The 17,821-nt window shown below is 37.6% G+C and overlaps 1 protein-coding gene across 1 annotated transcript in view; it reads right to left on the bottom strand.

Moving 5' to 3' along the window:
- Positions 1-17,821, bottom strand: part of LOC122797720 (CUB and sushi domain-containing protein 3) — a 5,249,173-nt gene that overhangs the window by 274,884 nt on the left and 4,956,468 nt on the right. Inside the window, exon 55 of the mRNA XM_044066251.1 lies at positions 8,402-8,575. Within this exon, the coding sequence (XP_043922186.1) occupies positions 8,402-8,575 (174 nt within the window). The remainder of the gene's footprint in view (positions 1-8,401; positions 8,576-17,821) is intronic.

Here is a 17,821-nt window from a genome sequence, read left to right on the forward strand (position 1 = left end):
ATATTATAGTATATATATATATATATATAAATATATATAATATATATATATTAAATATATATATATATTTTATATATATATATATATATATATATATATATATATATATATACTATTATTGTGAAGTCATACTTTGCAAGATATTTTATATTTAATGCTACTATCCAGCTAAGATCTTGCAAAATTTTTTTCTGCATTATTTTGTTGTATAATTTCTAAAGTGTATTCGACTATGTTACTTATTTTAAGATATATTGCTGTGTTTGTAGCTAGTACTTCCTGATATAAAGGAATGCATTGTTTTTAATTATGTAATATGTAAATGTGGAGCTTTTCTCCCTAGGCCTCCACTGAAAGGGGGTCTTGCATGGCCCAGTTGCATTATCCCAAAAAAGAATTGTAAATAAAGAAGTCATACATGGACAACATATGATATATCATTGGCATTAGGGACACAATGTGGTATACATGTCTGTATAGTGCAGCACTTACTGAGTGGTGGTAGGTTTCTCAGGAATTTTGTGGAGCTGATACACAATGTGTAGAGAGGGAATTCCTGATGCATGGAAGACATAATTCTGTACCAGGAAGTAGAATTCTGAGACCAGAAAAAGGTATTGTGTACAAGCCGCAGTTATGAATGGCATAAGCTGTCATGTGGTTATTCTGCTGCCTAAGTCATGCCACAGCTCCAGCAGCTTGCTGTATTTGTGAAGCTCCCGAGTGGTACATATTCTCTGTAGTTCTGTAAACTGCAGTGTTTATCCAGGATAAGCAAAGTATTTAACCTGTAATATTGTACCTAAACTGTGTTCTGCATGCCAGTCTCTTGCAGGTCTCTGGTGCTGGACAATGGTAGGTGATTAATTGACTGCATGCAATCCATGAAATAACTGTTGTTCACACTTCATCATGCCTGTCCCAGAAACACCATATTCTTCAAACCACAGTGATATGCAAACTGTCATTATAAGCTTGGCCAGCTTCTTTTACATGTATGCCTAAGGCTAGTGTCATTTAACAGAGAATGCCAGCAGATCATGCACAAGTGATGTTAAGATAGGGCAATACCAGCATAAGGTCACTAGTTTAGAATCTTCATATGCCTCTGAGTTATGTCTGCAAAATGGAACTAGCATTGTTTGTAGCCTGTGAAAAAAATCAAATGGTGTTTTTGCTCTGTAGCAGTTTAAAGGTACTTAATGATGAATAATGAAATCAGACAACAGTCAGAGGTATTAGTGTAATTATGCATGGACAAAAATTGCAGGTGTATCTTCTCCGGCAACTGTTAACATTATGAGTACCGCCTTTCTGGTTGTGTGGGTAGTGCTTGGGGTGAAAGGGCTGATATTGGGTTTGACAACAAAATTTGCAAATGTCACATTTCTCATTGCATTCACTCTTTCTTTGTCTAAAGCTGTCTTAACATATGGGGGAGAGGATCTTCTATCCCCCTTATGTAAGTGTGGGGTCTTATAACATGACATTCACTTCTTTGAAGAAACACGGTACCACAAAACATTGGTACCGTATGAATCTATGTGAAGTCCCTTGCATATGTATGTATTCATCAACATATAATTTTGATGACAGTTATTATAGCCTGTGAAACAAAACAAACAAAAAAAACCCAGGAAACTGCATAATTGTTCAATGTATACAAACAATTACCATCTTTTAGTATTTATTTCTTAACTGATCAAGTGGCTTAATTCAAAAGGGGAATACAGGAATAGATATTCCAGTGTTATTTATTGATATGCTTGCTTAATTATTTATTTATTTATATTTGGTTAACTTTAGTTGCAGATTTACCTGCCAGTTTCTTTAACACAAGCATAAATTAGGGTCCTGCTTATCTCAAGCATGGGAGGTGAAAGGGCAGCGGTTGATACTGTATTTCCTGGCTGCTGAGTGGTAGTCATAATCTTAACATTCGCCTCACTTTCCGTGTTAATTTTGTTATGCAGATACAACAGATGGGATGCATACATTAGTAGGAGGTCTAGTTGGTGTCTGAGTAGCATACAATGCATTGTATTATTTAATAGAATAAATCATACATGGAGAGTTTGTGATATGTCTTTGGCATTAGGGCCACAGCACCGTATACATGTGTGTATAGTGCAGTTCTCACTGAGTAGTGGTAGGTTTCTCAGGAATTCTGTGGGCTTGATACAATCTGTGTAGAGAAGGAATTCCTGATGCAAGGAAACCATAATTGATTGTTTGTCACAGACATTTCCTTTCTGCACATGTCACAAATGATGAGAAGAATGCAGCAGAGCACTAGTTCATGAAATCTTTCTTCACATGACTATGCTGAATGTAGAGAAGTAACAAAACTTGTATTTTTACCACCATGCTCTGTAGCTACTGACTTTGGAGGACAACACTTCCTTTAGTGCTTGTAGCTACTGTTGTACATCACCTGTGGCCTCATTCTTTCTCTACAGAAGACAGCTGCTTGGTTATTTGAATCCTGATTTTGAGTATTTCAGATATGCATAAGTTTTTCTTGGTTACATCTGCAAGATATTTTATTTACCATTTGTTAACCAAGCTACAGCACTAATCCTGGTGGACAGTTTTCAGGCTCAGCCTGGGAAAACAGAGTACAAAGTAATAGCAAACAAAGAAGTAGTTTATAGTGCAAAGGAAGAGTACAAACACAATATTAAACATGAAAAATATTATAACAACATTGTCCAACAGAGGAGGAGTCAATCTAATACAATATCCATCAAGCATAAGTCTGTATAACAAAGTAGGAATCTATCTAATATCAAGATGCACATAACTCTGTTTATTGAGTTACTGTTGCTTAATACGGGCTATAATGACACAAAGGATGAAAAGGTAGATGGTAGAGGAGAGGTAGAACAGCAAATAATGTACATTAAATGGAGGTGGATGCTGTGAGGATGGAAAGTCATGGAAGGTATGATTGAGTGATACTACGGAGAAGGGTACAGAATACAGAGAGGAGGGAGAGACTGATGTGTTTAGTGGCTCCTCGTACTTGTGCATGTGTGTATATTTTCTCTCCTTGCACCTCAGCAGACATTCCAGCTGAGTAATAAGTCATCTGCTACTAAGTGTAACTGAATAAACCATTCTTGTTGCCTGTTTTGGAGAAGGGATGCTTATTTTACCAAAGCTTGAATCTGTAACAGGCTTACAATGTATCTATAAATACTTAATAACTTAATAATAATAATAATAATCCTATTTGTTAACTAGATAGGCCCTCAGGGGCAATCCAGGAGCAACATCTGGTTAAGTAACTTGCTCAAGACAAATAAAGACTGAAGGAATCAAGTCCTGTAGCACAGAAGGTGAAGGTTAAACACTTAACCACTGTGCCAACTACCAGATAACTTCACAGGTTAGTACGAGGCTGCCAGTCTACACATGATTACAAGCCTATCGGATAAGCAGAGGTCATAATCAAACTGTGCACCTTGCATCTCTGAGGTAAAGACTCTAATCATTATGCCAACCAACCCCAATTATTACTTGTCTTGGTGTTTTGACTGCATTTCCATGCATTTGCTGTTGACGCTACATTCCATGGCATGGTGGCAACTTTGTTTACACGTACTGACTGGATACCTGGCTAACATAACTGCTGATGGCATATTGTTACATGATCTTATGTAGACCATTTCCACTGTTGCATCAATAAAAGCCATGGTGAAGCTTTCTGTTGCCCTACAGTCATTAGGGACACTTGAACAATGTATTACTGCTGGGGCGATGCAGTAGACTCATGGCAGATTTTGCTGCTGTTGTGGTACAGTACAGACTTAGGCAGTTTAATTTTATTTTGTATTACTGTGGTATTGATTGAAGTTTAATCCTGCTCTTGTGTTGTCTCAAAATCTTGCTTCATTTACAGGCCCCTTGTACAGCTCTGACAACATGTGTAGTTTATGGAAGAGTGCTATTTTCATTTGAAAAACTCAAGAAAATTATGTACAGTATCTCTTAAAAAAGGAAGATAGAGGATATCTGTATTACACTCATGGGGCCAGATTCCAAAAAAGTAGCTGTCGGTGTTAGTAGCCCTTAATGCTCTCTCGAAGGCCAAGAAGAATGCATCAATGGGCCCAGACAATATTCCAGGATGGCTTCTAAATAGCATGAAACATGACCTCTCAGGCCCTCTGGAATTGCTGTTTATCTGTAGCCTCCAAACAGGCTTCATGCCTCATGAATGGAGAGCAGCAACAGTTATCCCTCTGCACAAAGGTGGGCCAACCACAGACCCTAGAAACTACAGATCCATAAGTCTCACTAGTCTTATATGTAAAGCCATAGAAATAATTATTATGGAAATGATCAATAGTGATATAGTAAACCTCCAGATACAGGATCAAACCCAGTTTGGTTCCGTCGAGGGCAGGTCATGCCTACTCAACCTTGTGGACCTCTTTGGGAAGGTCACCAAAGCAATGGATGAGGGCAAAATGGTTCACACTGCCTACCTTGACCTGGCCAAGGCATTTGACACAATACCCCACTAGGCCACTGTTGACAAACTCAAGAGTTTAGATACAAACCCATGTTACCCAGTGGATAGCCAACTGCCTCACAGACAGGACCCAGAAAATTAAAATGGGAGTCCAACTCTACAAAGAGGCCAGTCACAAGTGGAGTCCCTCAGGGACAGTTCCTTGGACCTCCCCTTTTTTGCATTTACTTCTCTGAAGTCAAGGCCAATGTCAATGGTATCTGACTGACTACATTTGCAGATGATTGCAAATTAGGAGCTGTTGTTGAATCCCACACTAACACAAATGTTCTCCAGGAAGAGCTGACATAGACAAACAACTGGTGTCAGAGTCATGGACTAAAACTGAATGGCAAGAAATGCATAATAGTATCCTTTGGGCAGTTATCCACCATTGGTGACTATCATATTGACAACATAGCCCTTACAACTGACCCAGTAGTCAGGGACTTAGGGACACACATAGACAGTAATCTAGCCTTTGACCATCATGTGTCTGCAGTAGTGAGGAAATTATTCTATGCTGCACAACTTATAAACAAAGGTATGGTATCTAACTCCAAGGAATTCATTATTCCAGTGTACTTGGCATTAATCAGACCTATCATTCAGTACAATGCCATCTTTGGTATGTACCTAACCAGGCATATCTAGCAAATGCAAAGTCCACAGAGGTCCCTCAGTAAAGGAATTCAGGCCATAAGTAAAATGTCCTATGCAGACTGCCTCAAGGATGTATCCCTGTATTATGTCTCCTACAGGCATTTGAGGGGAGATCTATGATTTGCATATAGGGCATTGTCAGACCCATTTTAATGGACCTCCTGCAAATCTGCAGAACAAACAGCACCAGAATTACCTATTCTAAAGGCTTAAACCTTGCCTGTGATATAAATAGTACCTGCTGGAGAGACAGGTATGTATCCCAGAGACTACCCATTCTATGGAATAGGCTCCCCATCCATGTGAAGCAGAGCTCCTCCCTAATCCAGTTCAAGTGGAACTTGGACAATTAGATGGAGAACAGGAAATTAATTTCTGGTTTGGCACCTGTGTCTCTCATGGATACAGGCAGGCTGTAAGTGGTTCATCTCCCAGGCCATGGCTTGTAAATATTTTATCTCCCAAGCCCCTGCTTACCCTTATCAAGGGTATCAGAACTTGTCAGAGATTTGGGATGCATGGCTAGGTTTAAAAACAGTCTTGTGGTCATTAGTCTAGTAAACACCTGTGAACCTATGAAGTCCTCCATGATTCCAAAAAACCTGCTTTCAGTGTAAGTGACTTACATCGGTGTTAGGCTTTTATATATAAACAGGCTTACTATGAGGAACAGATTCAAAAACACCTGCTCTCACTGTAAGTGGTCACTTAGTCTGAGAGCAACTCTTGTGGACTCAAGACCATAGAGTCATATCCTGTTCAGTATGGGGGCAGATTTTGTTCATTTTACATACATAATTCAATAAAATTGTTGCAGATTGGAAAAATGTGAAACTATACCTATCTACAGAAAATAAAACGTAGCTGCAATGAAAAACAGAAAACACCAATCCTTGATTTTCCAGAAACTATACTCAGGGCTTAGTATAACCATAATATAATAATTTTACAATACATAATAAGGGTGAGAAGTTACAAGAATGCAATTAACATAAGGTTGGGAATACAGTGCATGCATGCACCTCCTAATGAAATTGCTTCACCTCTATTAAATATTCACTAAGGTAAAGATGAAATATGTCAGCACAATCTAGTACTTCTGAAAAACGTATTACGATAGTTGAACACTTGTGGCTTTTGGGTCCATTCAAGAAAATATATTCACAGAGATGGGTCACTGTGCTTTCTAAACACATATGACCTTTTTGTCCAGTCATTACAACTTTAAGCAGAGTATCAGTAAGTCTAGGCTGAAATTTAAATATTGGAAACAAAAATCAATAATAAATAGAAGATCTCAGTCAGGAAGACCAAGCCAAGATGCATGCTCAAACATCTACAAACCTCTTTTTAAAGTTATCGTAGGACGTATAAAAAGTGTAAAACCTTTACTATAAAGGTTCAAGAATGAACAATGACATATGGATCACTAATAAAGCAGTCAAGCTAAAAAAGCATACCCCACTGGCTCTGGACGTGTGCTTCACTGCTATTATTCCTATTTAACATAGCATGACAGGACGTTAGACTACATTCTGAAATATATAACCTATACATCAACCATGCTTTAAAAAGGAAATGTTTACAGATCATTTTGTACTCACATTTCTCCATTTAAATGATTTTTTCTGTCTAAAATTTCTATCCAACTACTTAGGGACTTTGCTTTATTGTTTTTCTTGTTTTTATCCATATTCATTACAGATACCCACAGGGTAAGTAATACTATCTGCTTTTTGTAATCCAAATATTTCAGAACAGAAGCTAGCTTCCAATTATGGGATGCCGTTAATTTGTAATATGAATGAAAAGTGTTTTGCTATCTGATGGAGTCAGGCTTCCTTGTTTGATTGTAGATATGCAACGTTTTGCAGATTTAAGAGCCACTGTGGTAAAGGCTTCATACTTTTAAGTGGTATTTTATACATTTTGCACGATGCACTGAATATAATCATAAAACATTTTGTAAATCATTTATAACTTTGTTTGCTGTACTTCATTATACTCAAGGTGATGACATAATGAAATTGTTCAGCAACAATTCACTCTAGAGAAGAAAGAATAAAGTAACAGAAAAGAAACAGAAAAAAACGAATCAGTTAAGGTGCAGAATGGTAGATATTTTAAGACGATAATGGTTGGGAAAAACAGAACCTGGCGTGGCTACAGTATATATATTTAGAGTGTAAAGAAATATATGCAAAGGTATTTCTAACAAAGAATGTCATAACACTTACAATACACTCTCAACAGGCATGCTGAGAAAATAAGAGAAGAAATACAAATGTAGGAGATATTGAAGGAGAACCAAAAACTATGGGGAAAAGTCCGAAACTCACAATTAACTACTGTCTGTGGCGCACACCTAATGAAGAATGGAGAAGTTAAATGGACTTGGATGGATTTATTTGCTGGCTGATATCTTTGCAAATATATAGCTGTCAGAGTTGGATAGGCTATATTTCTTTCCCCTTTAGGAAACAAAGTATTATCTTTTACTTCTTCACAGCCACTTTAGCTAGTGTCACCGTGTAGCAAACAAAGACTAGAAGAGCAGAATCTAAGAGCTTTGGGGGTTTTATCTGGGCTGATACAGAAATGGAACAACATATAGTTTTTATTAAACTGCTAAATAAACATCTGTAGCTTTGAGAAAAAAAGTAACAATATCCCTTTGTGCATAACTGTGAACGGTGGCACAAATAAAGTAGTATCCAAGAGATGTCTGCGTTTTATGGGAGCTGATACAAAAATGGAACAACATACAGTTATTAAACTACTAAAAACACTTGTAGCTTTAAGAAAAAAGTAATGACACCCCTTTATGTGTAACTGTTGACAGTGGCACAAATAAAGTAGTATCAAAGAGATGTCTGGGTTTTATGTTTGATTGTACAGACATAGAACAATATACATAAATTAAATACTTAAACAGACAGACAGACAAACAAACCATTTTTGGTTTTGAGACAAAGTGATGGCTCACTTTCAGACTGCAGCAAAAGCAGCAATTCTTTGCAATCTGTAGAAACCAGAGTCTAAAAGTCGGGTAATGGATGGGACAGCAGTTTAAGAAATGAATTACCTTTTTGTGAAATAGGTTCTTCTGTTTTCCTGATTGGATATTAATTCTCTCAGTGGTATAATTCAAGAAAAAAAGTACATAATAGCAGCTTAAAATGCATTTCTAGAGTAAAAAATTAGTAAAGAATGTGATACCTGAGCAATGAGGGAGAGACCCACTCCAATGTCCATTGAGCTGGCAAGTACGCACTGATTGGCCTATCAGATTTCTTCTGCCAGTGCATGAGTAACGAATAGTGGATCCAAATGTAAATTTTTCCCCAGAAAGTACAGCATTAGGAGGAACACCAGGGTGACCACAGTTAATCACTGAAAATAAACATAAACATTTTTAAGGTCTGTACCTATAACCAGAAATCATTCCTGCTGCTGATGCATTGGTTTCATTGAAAACTGATAGCTTATCTCATGTTCAGACTGCAGAAATTAAATCGCTGAAAACTCGTTAAAAATTTCATTTGGTTTCAAGGATGTATAACAATTTCAAAAATCATAATTATTGAAGAAATCAGACAGAAATATATATAAGCATACATAAAGCACAAAAGATCTCATATTTACTTTACCACACCCTTGTTGACTTTTGGTTATCATCATTTCTATTTTACATAGCCTTGTCACTGTATATTGTGTCAAGTTGATGTGATTCAACCACAGTTACAAGCATCTTATGACCTATATTTCTCAATAAGAGGTTAAACTCAGGGGGTGTTATGAAAAGTATACTACCATACTACAGGGTGGTATACCTTGATTTGGTAAGTAGGCGTATTTTGTGAGTGAGTACTGCTACTGCCAGTACTGCTGATTACTATAGCTTTTTCTGCAGAGCTCCTTCCTTCTCTGACAGAAGATACTTTTGCATGAGACACATGAAACTCTCCCCACCCTCCATTCTGAAAGATGAGCCAGTCTTCATTCCTTCAGTTCTCTCTCTCTCTCTCCTCTGCTCCAAGGCCATTATCATGTTTTGGCTGAGGTTTGAATCTAATCACCAACATCACAGAACAATATATTTTGCAGTATTCCCATGCTGAACACTATTGCAAAGTGCTTGCTGTAAACCTTATGCTAATGTGCTCAGCATGGCACACCCTATTAACCCCTTGCTGGGGGATGCAGGGTTATAGTTCCCCTGCATCAAATGTCTTTCTAAGGAAGAGTTTTTTTTTTTTTTTTCCTGACAGTGTATGTTGGCAGCAGCTTCTTTGAAGACCAATGAAAAATCCATCCTTGAGCATTATAAAAGTATACTAGTTTATTTACTAGGGCAAACTGCAATTAACTGAATCCCAAACTGCTTGATCACAGCTCATAAAAGCAAACTGTTCAGATTGTCATGTCACCAAATCTGCTAACTAGACCTACATGCAAGCTGTTTTTGCAGTTGAGTATGCTCCCCAGCCTCCCACAACACAGCTATTTAAAAATATTTAAATACTGCACTTTTGGGGTCATACAAACTTTGAGGGTAGACCTTTGCTCTCTACAGCAATTAAAAACACTTCTGTAAAGTTGCCAGATGCGGGAAATTACTGATTCAATCAGTTATTCTGCCCTATACTATATTTTCTAGATAAGAATATGCAATAATGCTGAAGTCTATCAGCTTAATGCATAAAACTCAAATGATCCAGAACATGAGTGCATATATGGGGTTCAGCAGATACATTACCTTTATCAAATGAAACAAAATGCAAAGAACATTCATTTACGTATATAGGACTCACTAAGTCTTGCAGTAGCACTCAATATCTGTAAAAACTGTAAGTCAAATTATTATGGGAAAATCAAAAAAGGGCATTTTGTGATCTCTGCCCCAGTCCCAGTTTATGTAAATCTAATATGGTTGACCTTCAGTGTACTCATATGGCACTGTTTAATATAACAGATAATATCTTCTAAGATGATTTAAATTTCCTTGAAGTTAAATGGGAGTATTACTGAATTAAAAACTACTAAGTGTAATCTGTTTTAGACTAAAGGCACATGATACAGAACGCATTGTCAGCTTTCCTACAAGGGTTAGAATATTGTGGAAATAATATGTATACTCAGAAATAAAAATCAACCATTTTGGAGTCAACAGACCCTTTAATATCTTGTATCTCAAGAAAACACATTGTAAAGTAAAAAAAAATGGACAGATTGTTTTTCCTGATTTAATTACATAATTAAAACACTGATGTAGTGACAATGAGGGAAATAAAGGGATATAAAGTAAAAAAGGAAGATTTAACTGCAAGTTTTATCAACAGAGTCCAATAACGTGCTGAAGTAATAATAGTGTTTTGAAACCAAGAAATATATAGCGGATTTCTACAATTAACATTCACATATTAGTGTACAATAATACTGTGTGTGTTCATGTAATGACTATTCTCACATTCGGAAAGGAAAACACTTAATACAGGGTCCTTCTTGCAAAGTATTAAAATACAAATGTATACAGTGCTAAAACGGCCACTATTTAGGAAGCACTGTACAACTTCAAATGACTGAAATCTAGACAAATAATAATGAGACATTTATTGAATCTTTACTGCACATGGAAATTAATACCTGCATCACACAACAGAGAGGTCCACATATTGATCTAATTGAAATTTTCTTAACTCAATTTCCTTTTCAAATGGAAATACATATGTCCAAAACAAAACCTAAAATGTCTTTTTCTGTCTGTTTGCAAAAGTCCTCCTGTGCAAGGAGATTTGCTGTCTGTATCCCTTTATTTAATATAATCAGCCCTGAGGTCACTGCATCTCATGGAGATGGGAATCCTCTCTCTGTCCCCTTTAAGTAGCCTCCGTATGACTGAGTGACTGATTTAGATTTGATAACAGGGCAGAGCACTAATCCAGGAGGGTCAGTTTGGAGTAAACAGGCAGAAAAATAATAAATTCCAATAAAGTAGCATAGATCTGATAAAAGTAAACACAAGAAAATTGCAAAAATATAAAATACAAGGCAAATGCAATCAAGATGCAGCTTTAAGGAATGTATATTATTGGCCAAGCTCCATTGATTAAACAAGCTACAATGACAAGATGCAATTACTAGCAGAAGGCACAACATGTAAGGGCCAATAATGCCTAGCAAACCAAATCTGAATAGACATTTTCACTAGTATAAGTCTTCATGCTCGATGTTTAAAACCCACCTTCCTACTCTAATACTGATGTAAAGGAAAATCACTATTTGGGACTGCTGAAAAATCCCTTTAAGTTCTGTAATAAGTAATCACTATACCATTTGTTCCCATTTGATTAATTTCAAGTGACAAGTTACACTTCTCCTCTCCAATGTATGAGATCTTGATGCAAAGATCTGTTTCACTTTAGATACACTCTCATGTTCCACCATATTGAAAAGAGTCTTACTTGCTATGTCAAGTACAGGTCACAAGCTTCACACTCTTGTATTGTTAGTCGAATGATCAGTTAGCAGCTAGTTGTGGGTAATAAAAAGTGTGGAGCTATGAAACGTCTTCGGTATAGTCTCACCTCCAGTAGAATGCAGGAGCTGTCTGAAACATCCAACTAATTATCTATACATTTTGGAGTCCTATGAATGGCCTTCCATTCAAATGATTTCCTACAAAGGAGTAATAATAGTCTCCTCACTGGATGTAGGACTAAATGTTTTTTTCTTACAAGTGAGGGGTCCCTATTCTAATGGGTTCCAGATCCCTGTCAATACTGAATCATAAACCTAGTACAGAAACATGTAGTAAGAATAGGCTATATGCCTGTTTACTCCTTCACCTATTCATGGACACTAGTTCAAATAATGAATAAAGAAGGGAGTGTTACAACGAATCTTTTCAGTAGCTGTACTGTTTATCTTATAAGTATAGGGAAAAAAGAATACTAGCAAAACGTGAAAGGGTTTGACAGCACCATTTGTCAGCATAATACTTGCTGTCTACCAGGTAGTTTAAGGATAAGTCACTGACAGAAAGAGGGATAGAGCCCTGACTATGACCCAGGCAGCCCAAGTTCAATCATCAGGATTGGGCAACTGCTTGAGTTGGTTGCAGAAGGGGTGTAATGAAGAGGCTGTATCCACTCCCATCTCTCAGTGGGTATCCAAGGCACACAAACTGTACCACTCTCTCCAATGGAGGCAGGAGAACTATGGGTGGTGTTATCATTCTGGGAGGTGGAGCTGTGATAACCTTACATCACTCACAGAGGAGAGTGACTTTCCCATGCAACATCCGTTGTATCTGCTCTTGGACAGCTGTCACTGGATGTATGAAACGTTTAGATCACATACAGAAAAATGCTGTGCATGCAAGCAGCATTTGTTTTATTTTTATTTTCAGTTTGTTTATCAAGGCAGTACTTAGAAGTACATTACTATAATGGGATCAGTGAAGCGAGCATCACTAAAGAAATGGTCAAGGATAGCTAAAAGACAGGACACTCTGTACAATGATTGGACAGTGTCATATGTAACTACTAGCCATGCTGTTTAGAAGACCGTTGAAAAGCCCAGACCAATTTACCTAGACTGATGTCTACTTAAGTAATTTGCTGATTCACAGAGCAGGCAAATGGAGACTGAGAGAATCAAACCCTGTACTAGAGGGCAAAGCTTGTTACCTTAATCCTAACTGCTAGATAGAGAAAAGGATGATGTGATGAAAGGGTTGAAAAGTATAGGAAAGGAAAAATTGGTGGAATTTTGGGAGTGCGGGTGGGAGCTAGTTATGGATCGGTGTTAGAGGATACATACGTTAGTGCTGGAAAGATGCCAAAGAAGAGGTTTATGGATAATTGATATGATATGTGTAGAAGCAGGTGAATTAAAAGAGAATAACAAGGAATGAACTTTGCACCAAAATTTCTTCTTATGTAGAAGAAAGATGGAAGTAAAACATACCTGGCAAACTTGTATCGAATGGAAAAAGAAATGTTATAATGTTTACTTGTTAGAGAGCGTTGCAGATATCAGGGAATATTTGGACAATGTGGTATAATAAGTTGTTACACTATAGGTTCACTGGAGTTTCAAGGCCATTTAGTTCAATGATTGTGTATGCCTTTCCAATAACACCCTCAGGCTTCATCTACTTTCTCAGGGAAAAAAGACTCCACTTAGTCTGTGTAAACTTGAGAGCTCCCACCCAGTCATCTAGGTTATGGTTGAAGAAAGCTATTGACTCGCATTAATTAACCTGCAAAGGAAGTTTATTCCAGAAAAAAAGGAGGAATTGGATGATGAGTCTCTCTCTCTCTCTCTCTCACTCTGTTGCATTCTGTTTATCTGCTAATGAAGGTTTAGATCTCTACATCTAGTGTCAGCGGAGATGTTTGATTTATTGAGATATAAAAAGTCAAGGACCACAGACTCTCTAATGATACAGTAAGAAAGTCATAGAACTCTCCACTAAAATCTATAAGACACAGAGTACAGGAAACATGGCTTCCCATCTCTCATTTATTAAGGTTCTTAATACCAGAGATCATCTGTTTTAGGAATCTCTTGGGCTTTTCATGTTTGTTGATATGTCGTGTGAAATACATACCAGTTGAAGCACTGCACTCTATAATAAGTCTGTTTAGTGCTGAATAAAGAAGAACAATAATCACGTTTTATCTGTAAGAAATACCTTGGGCAATTAGTTGTGATAATTAGAAGGATTTCTTCATATAGTTGTAAAAGGTTTGTCATCATGATATCTTAAATACCTTGCTGCTCATCCATCTCTAACATAGATGACAAGCAGGTGGGGTATTTCATTTAGATGTTTTAATACATGGAAACACATCAGGATGGATGGCAGCATCAAAAAATATAAATGAACAGACAGACCTTACATACATACATGCTTACATAACACACAGACACACACACACACACACACACACACACACACACACACACACACACACACACACACACACACACACACACACACACACACACACACACACATTGATCTACATCCTCCCTCTTAAAAAGATTGCCCTTGGTAAAAACATTAGAGTTGGACATGCATTATTATAGACATTAGAAACAAAACACAATGTTCATATGTCCATTTTGCCATGTATCTGTTACATAGTCTGGACATACAACCTGATCTCGTAACATAACAATCTGGACTGAATTTAGCAACAGGGACAGTCTTCTGTGAACAACTTGTATCAAGAACTTCTGGATTCATCACAGGAATGGGAATATTCTCTGGAACTTCATCTGGAATTGGAACACCGGACAACTCACTCAGAGATAGAGTCTTTCACACAGGCTATGTGCTGTGGTATAGGCTCAGACACTGGTCTCAAATGTTTCTGATTCCACCTAAACTCTGCTTCTTGTGGTTCCACAATGTACGATATCGGCTCTTGGAAAATATTCTTCACGACACCAATCTGATCATAACCTCCAGACGTTTGCATCCTTACCACTTCTCCTTCTCACAATGGATTGAGCAGTTTGCTGGTCTTTTCATAGGACTTCTGGGTTAAATGCTTCTTCAACAGATTTGTTTTCACTGACCTGTTCTTGACACATGGAACCAACAACTGACTACTGATTGGTAATGCAGGTCTAGTTTGTCTCAACAGAAGTCTCTGAGCAGGTGAACCAAGATGTTTATCACGAGGAATGTTTCTGAGATTCAAGAGATTCAGGAAAACATCACGTCTCATTTTGACTTCTCTAGTTACTATTTTGCACTTTAAACTGCATGTTCTGCCAAACCATTTGATTGTGGATACTCACAGCTACTCGTGACAAGAGTAAAGTCCCGTTCTTCTGCAAATATTTTGCACTGTTGGCTTGTAAACTGCATGCCATTGTCAGAAATAACTTTGTGCAGACTACCATGGACTCCAAAATAAAGCTCCATCTTAGTAATGACAGTACTAGATGCTAAGTTAGGAAGCAGGTCAATCTTGAACCAGTTGGAGTAAGAGTCTACTAATACCAAGTAATGTTGACCAGTCCATTCAAAAATGTTAGTAGCTATTGTCAACCAAGGTATTTCAAGAATCTGGTTTAGCTAAAGTGGCTCCTTCTGTTGATGTGGCTTAGTAAAATTACACACAGTATCAGATAAATGTACTCTCTCAATGTCTTGTGACATAGAAGGCCAAAATACTAGTCCTCTCAGCCTTCTTTTGATAGTCATTTCTGGGTGACCACAATGCAAACTAGTAATGTACTCTTATTGCAAGGACATTGGAACAATATGAACCTTTCATAATGATACCTTTGTCAGACAAAATCTCATCTTTGTATGGAAAATAAGGTTGCAGTTCTTGAGGCAAACTAGATTTCTTTGATGGCCATCCTTGATTAATAAGTGGTTGAGCTTTTGTAAAACTGGATCCATGGCTGTGTGATCTTTTAGCTCATCAAGACATGTGGAAGAAAAATTTCTCACCTCCTTGACTTCAAAATCAAGGTTCTCATTCTTATGCTGTTAAGTGGTGTTTCTGGGTGATCTGGATAATGTATCAACAAGATGAGGAAATTTGCCTTTCTTGTAGACAAGTGTAAAATTATACTTTTACAGTCTTGGCATCATGCATTGCAATCTGGCTGGAGCTGAATGCACAGTTTTTCTTAAGATAGTGACTAGAGGTTGGTGGTCTATTTCGACTTGGATAGGTCTATCATAAACATAATCATGGAATTTTGAACATGCAAACACAATTGCCAGAAGCTCTTTCTCTATCTGAGCATACTGCATTTCAGTTTGGGTAAGAGTCCTCGATGCATTGTCAACAGGTTGACCCTCCTGTAGAATGACTGCACCAAGGCCAATATGAAAGAGTAACTGGTTTGTGAGCATCATAGTATCTGAGAGTTTGTGGACTGCCAATTCCCTGTTTAAGGACATCAAATGCTCTTTGGTGTTGCTCTAACCAAGACTAGGATGCATCTTTACGTGTCAGCTCTCTAAGTGGTTCTGAAAGTTGGCGCAAGTCTGGAATGAACTTACCTAGATAGTTAACCATGCCAATAAGATGTTGCAGGGCTTGAACATTGTCTGAAGCTGGTATCTCAAGAATGGCTGTTTGCTTTAAAGGGTCTGGTTGTAGGCCTGAACTGGTAAATAAATGACTAATGTAAGTAACTTCTTGTAGCCTGAATTTGCATTTCTGTGGATTGAGCTTAAGGTTGTCTTGACATGCTATTTCCAGAACTTTTCTGACATTTCTGTCATACTCAACTTCACCATTAACTCCTACTAATATGTCACCTTCTATAATAGCACAATGATACCTAGAAAAAAGTTGCTCCATTGCACATTGAAAGACTTACTCACAGAAATTATCCCAAATGGCATTCTCAAAAATCTGTACCTGCCAAATAGATTACTGAAAAAAGTGAGCAGTGGGGATTTCTTGTCAAGCTGAATTTGCCAATATGAACTCTTTGCATCTAAGACAGAAAAAACAGTGGCATTTTGCATCAGAGCTGCAACTTCTTTGACTGTACGCATTGGATGATGAGGTCTTTTTTAGTGCCTGGTTCAAATCTCATGGATTAATACATATTCTGATGTCACCTGAGCTTTTCTTATGAGCTACCACCATGGAAGACACCCATTCAGTTGGTTCTGCAACTGGACAAATCACACCTTGTTGCACCATTTTATCTAGCTCAGCTTTGACTCTGTCCTGCATGGCTATTGGAACTTTTTGAGCTGGCCTGATAACTGGTCTGACATCTGGATCTAACTTCATGGAATACACAATTGAAAGCTTCCCTACTTTGTCATCGAAAAGATCAGCATAGGTAGAAAAAATGTACTGGGTGAAACTAGAGCAGTGGTCTTTCAGGCTAACTTGATGGACTTCATTATGAAATGAAAGCAGTCTCATTTTCAAACTATCTGAGCCATAATAATGACTGGACGTGCCGCTTGACCATATAAAATAACAAGTCATAGCTTCCCCCAGCAGAGTAATATGAAAGCACTACTAAACCTTCACCACCATAAACAAAAAGCTTTACGCACTTTGCTAAATCAAGCCTTTCAGCATGACACACTCTAGCAAATGTTTCTGTTGACATAACATTGCACTTTGAGCCCTATGGGTTTGCCATTTATCCAAACAGTACAAAATATGTCATTCTTTGCCCATAAATCTATTGCACTGGCTATGTTATAAAGCACTAACACACCGTCAACATAAAGAGTAAGGTTACAGTGCTCTAATTGATCGATTTATTTTTTGAACTGTTCCATTTTAATAAAAGAATGTGGGCCTTTTCATTTACAAAACCATTTCAAATGATTTCACTTACTGCATTTGTGGCACTGCTGACCAAAAGCTAACCATTTCTCCCTTTTAGATTCATGATTTACACCACAGTTACAACACTTGGCAATAAAACTAGGTTGGGGCTCATGCTTTGAGTTTGCTAACTCATGCTTGTGCTTCACTGAGACTGTGCGAAGTCTAGAACTTACTGGAAAACTCTGGGGTTTACCAGTGAATGCTGTAGGGGGTACAGTTGCTGCCATGTGTTTGGGCCTGTTTCTTTTACCCACGTGTTGTATACTATCAACCTGAGCTTTGTCACTAT

This window comes from Protopterus annectens, chromosome 3.part1 (assembly GCF_019279795.1).
Source record: "Protopterus annectens isolate FY-2018-M chromosome 3.part1, PAN1.0, whole genome shotgun sequence".
In the NCBI taxonomy this organism is placed as follows: domain Eukaryota; kingdom Metazoa; phylum Chordata; order Ceratodontiformes; family Protopteridae; genus Protopterus; species Protopterus annectens.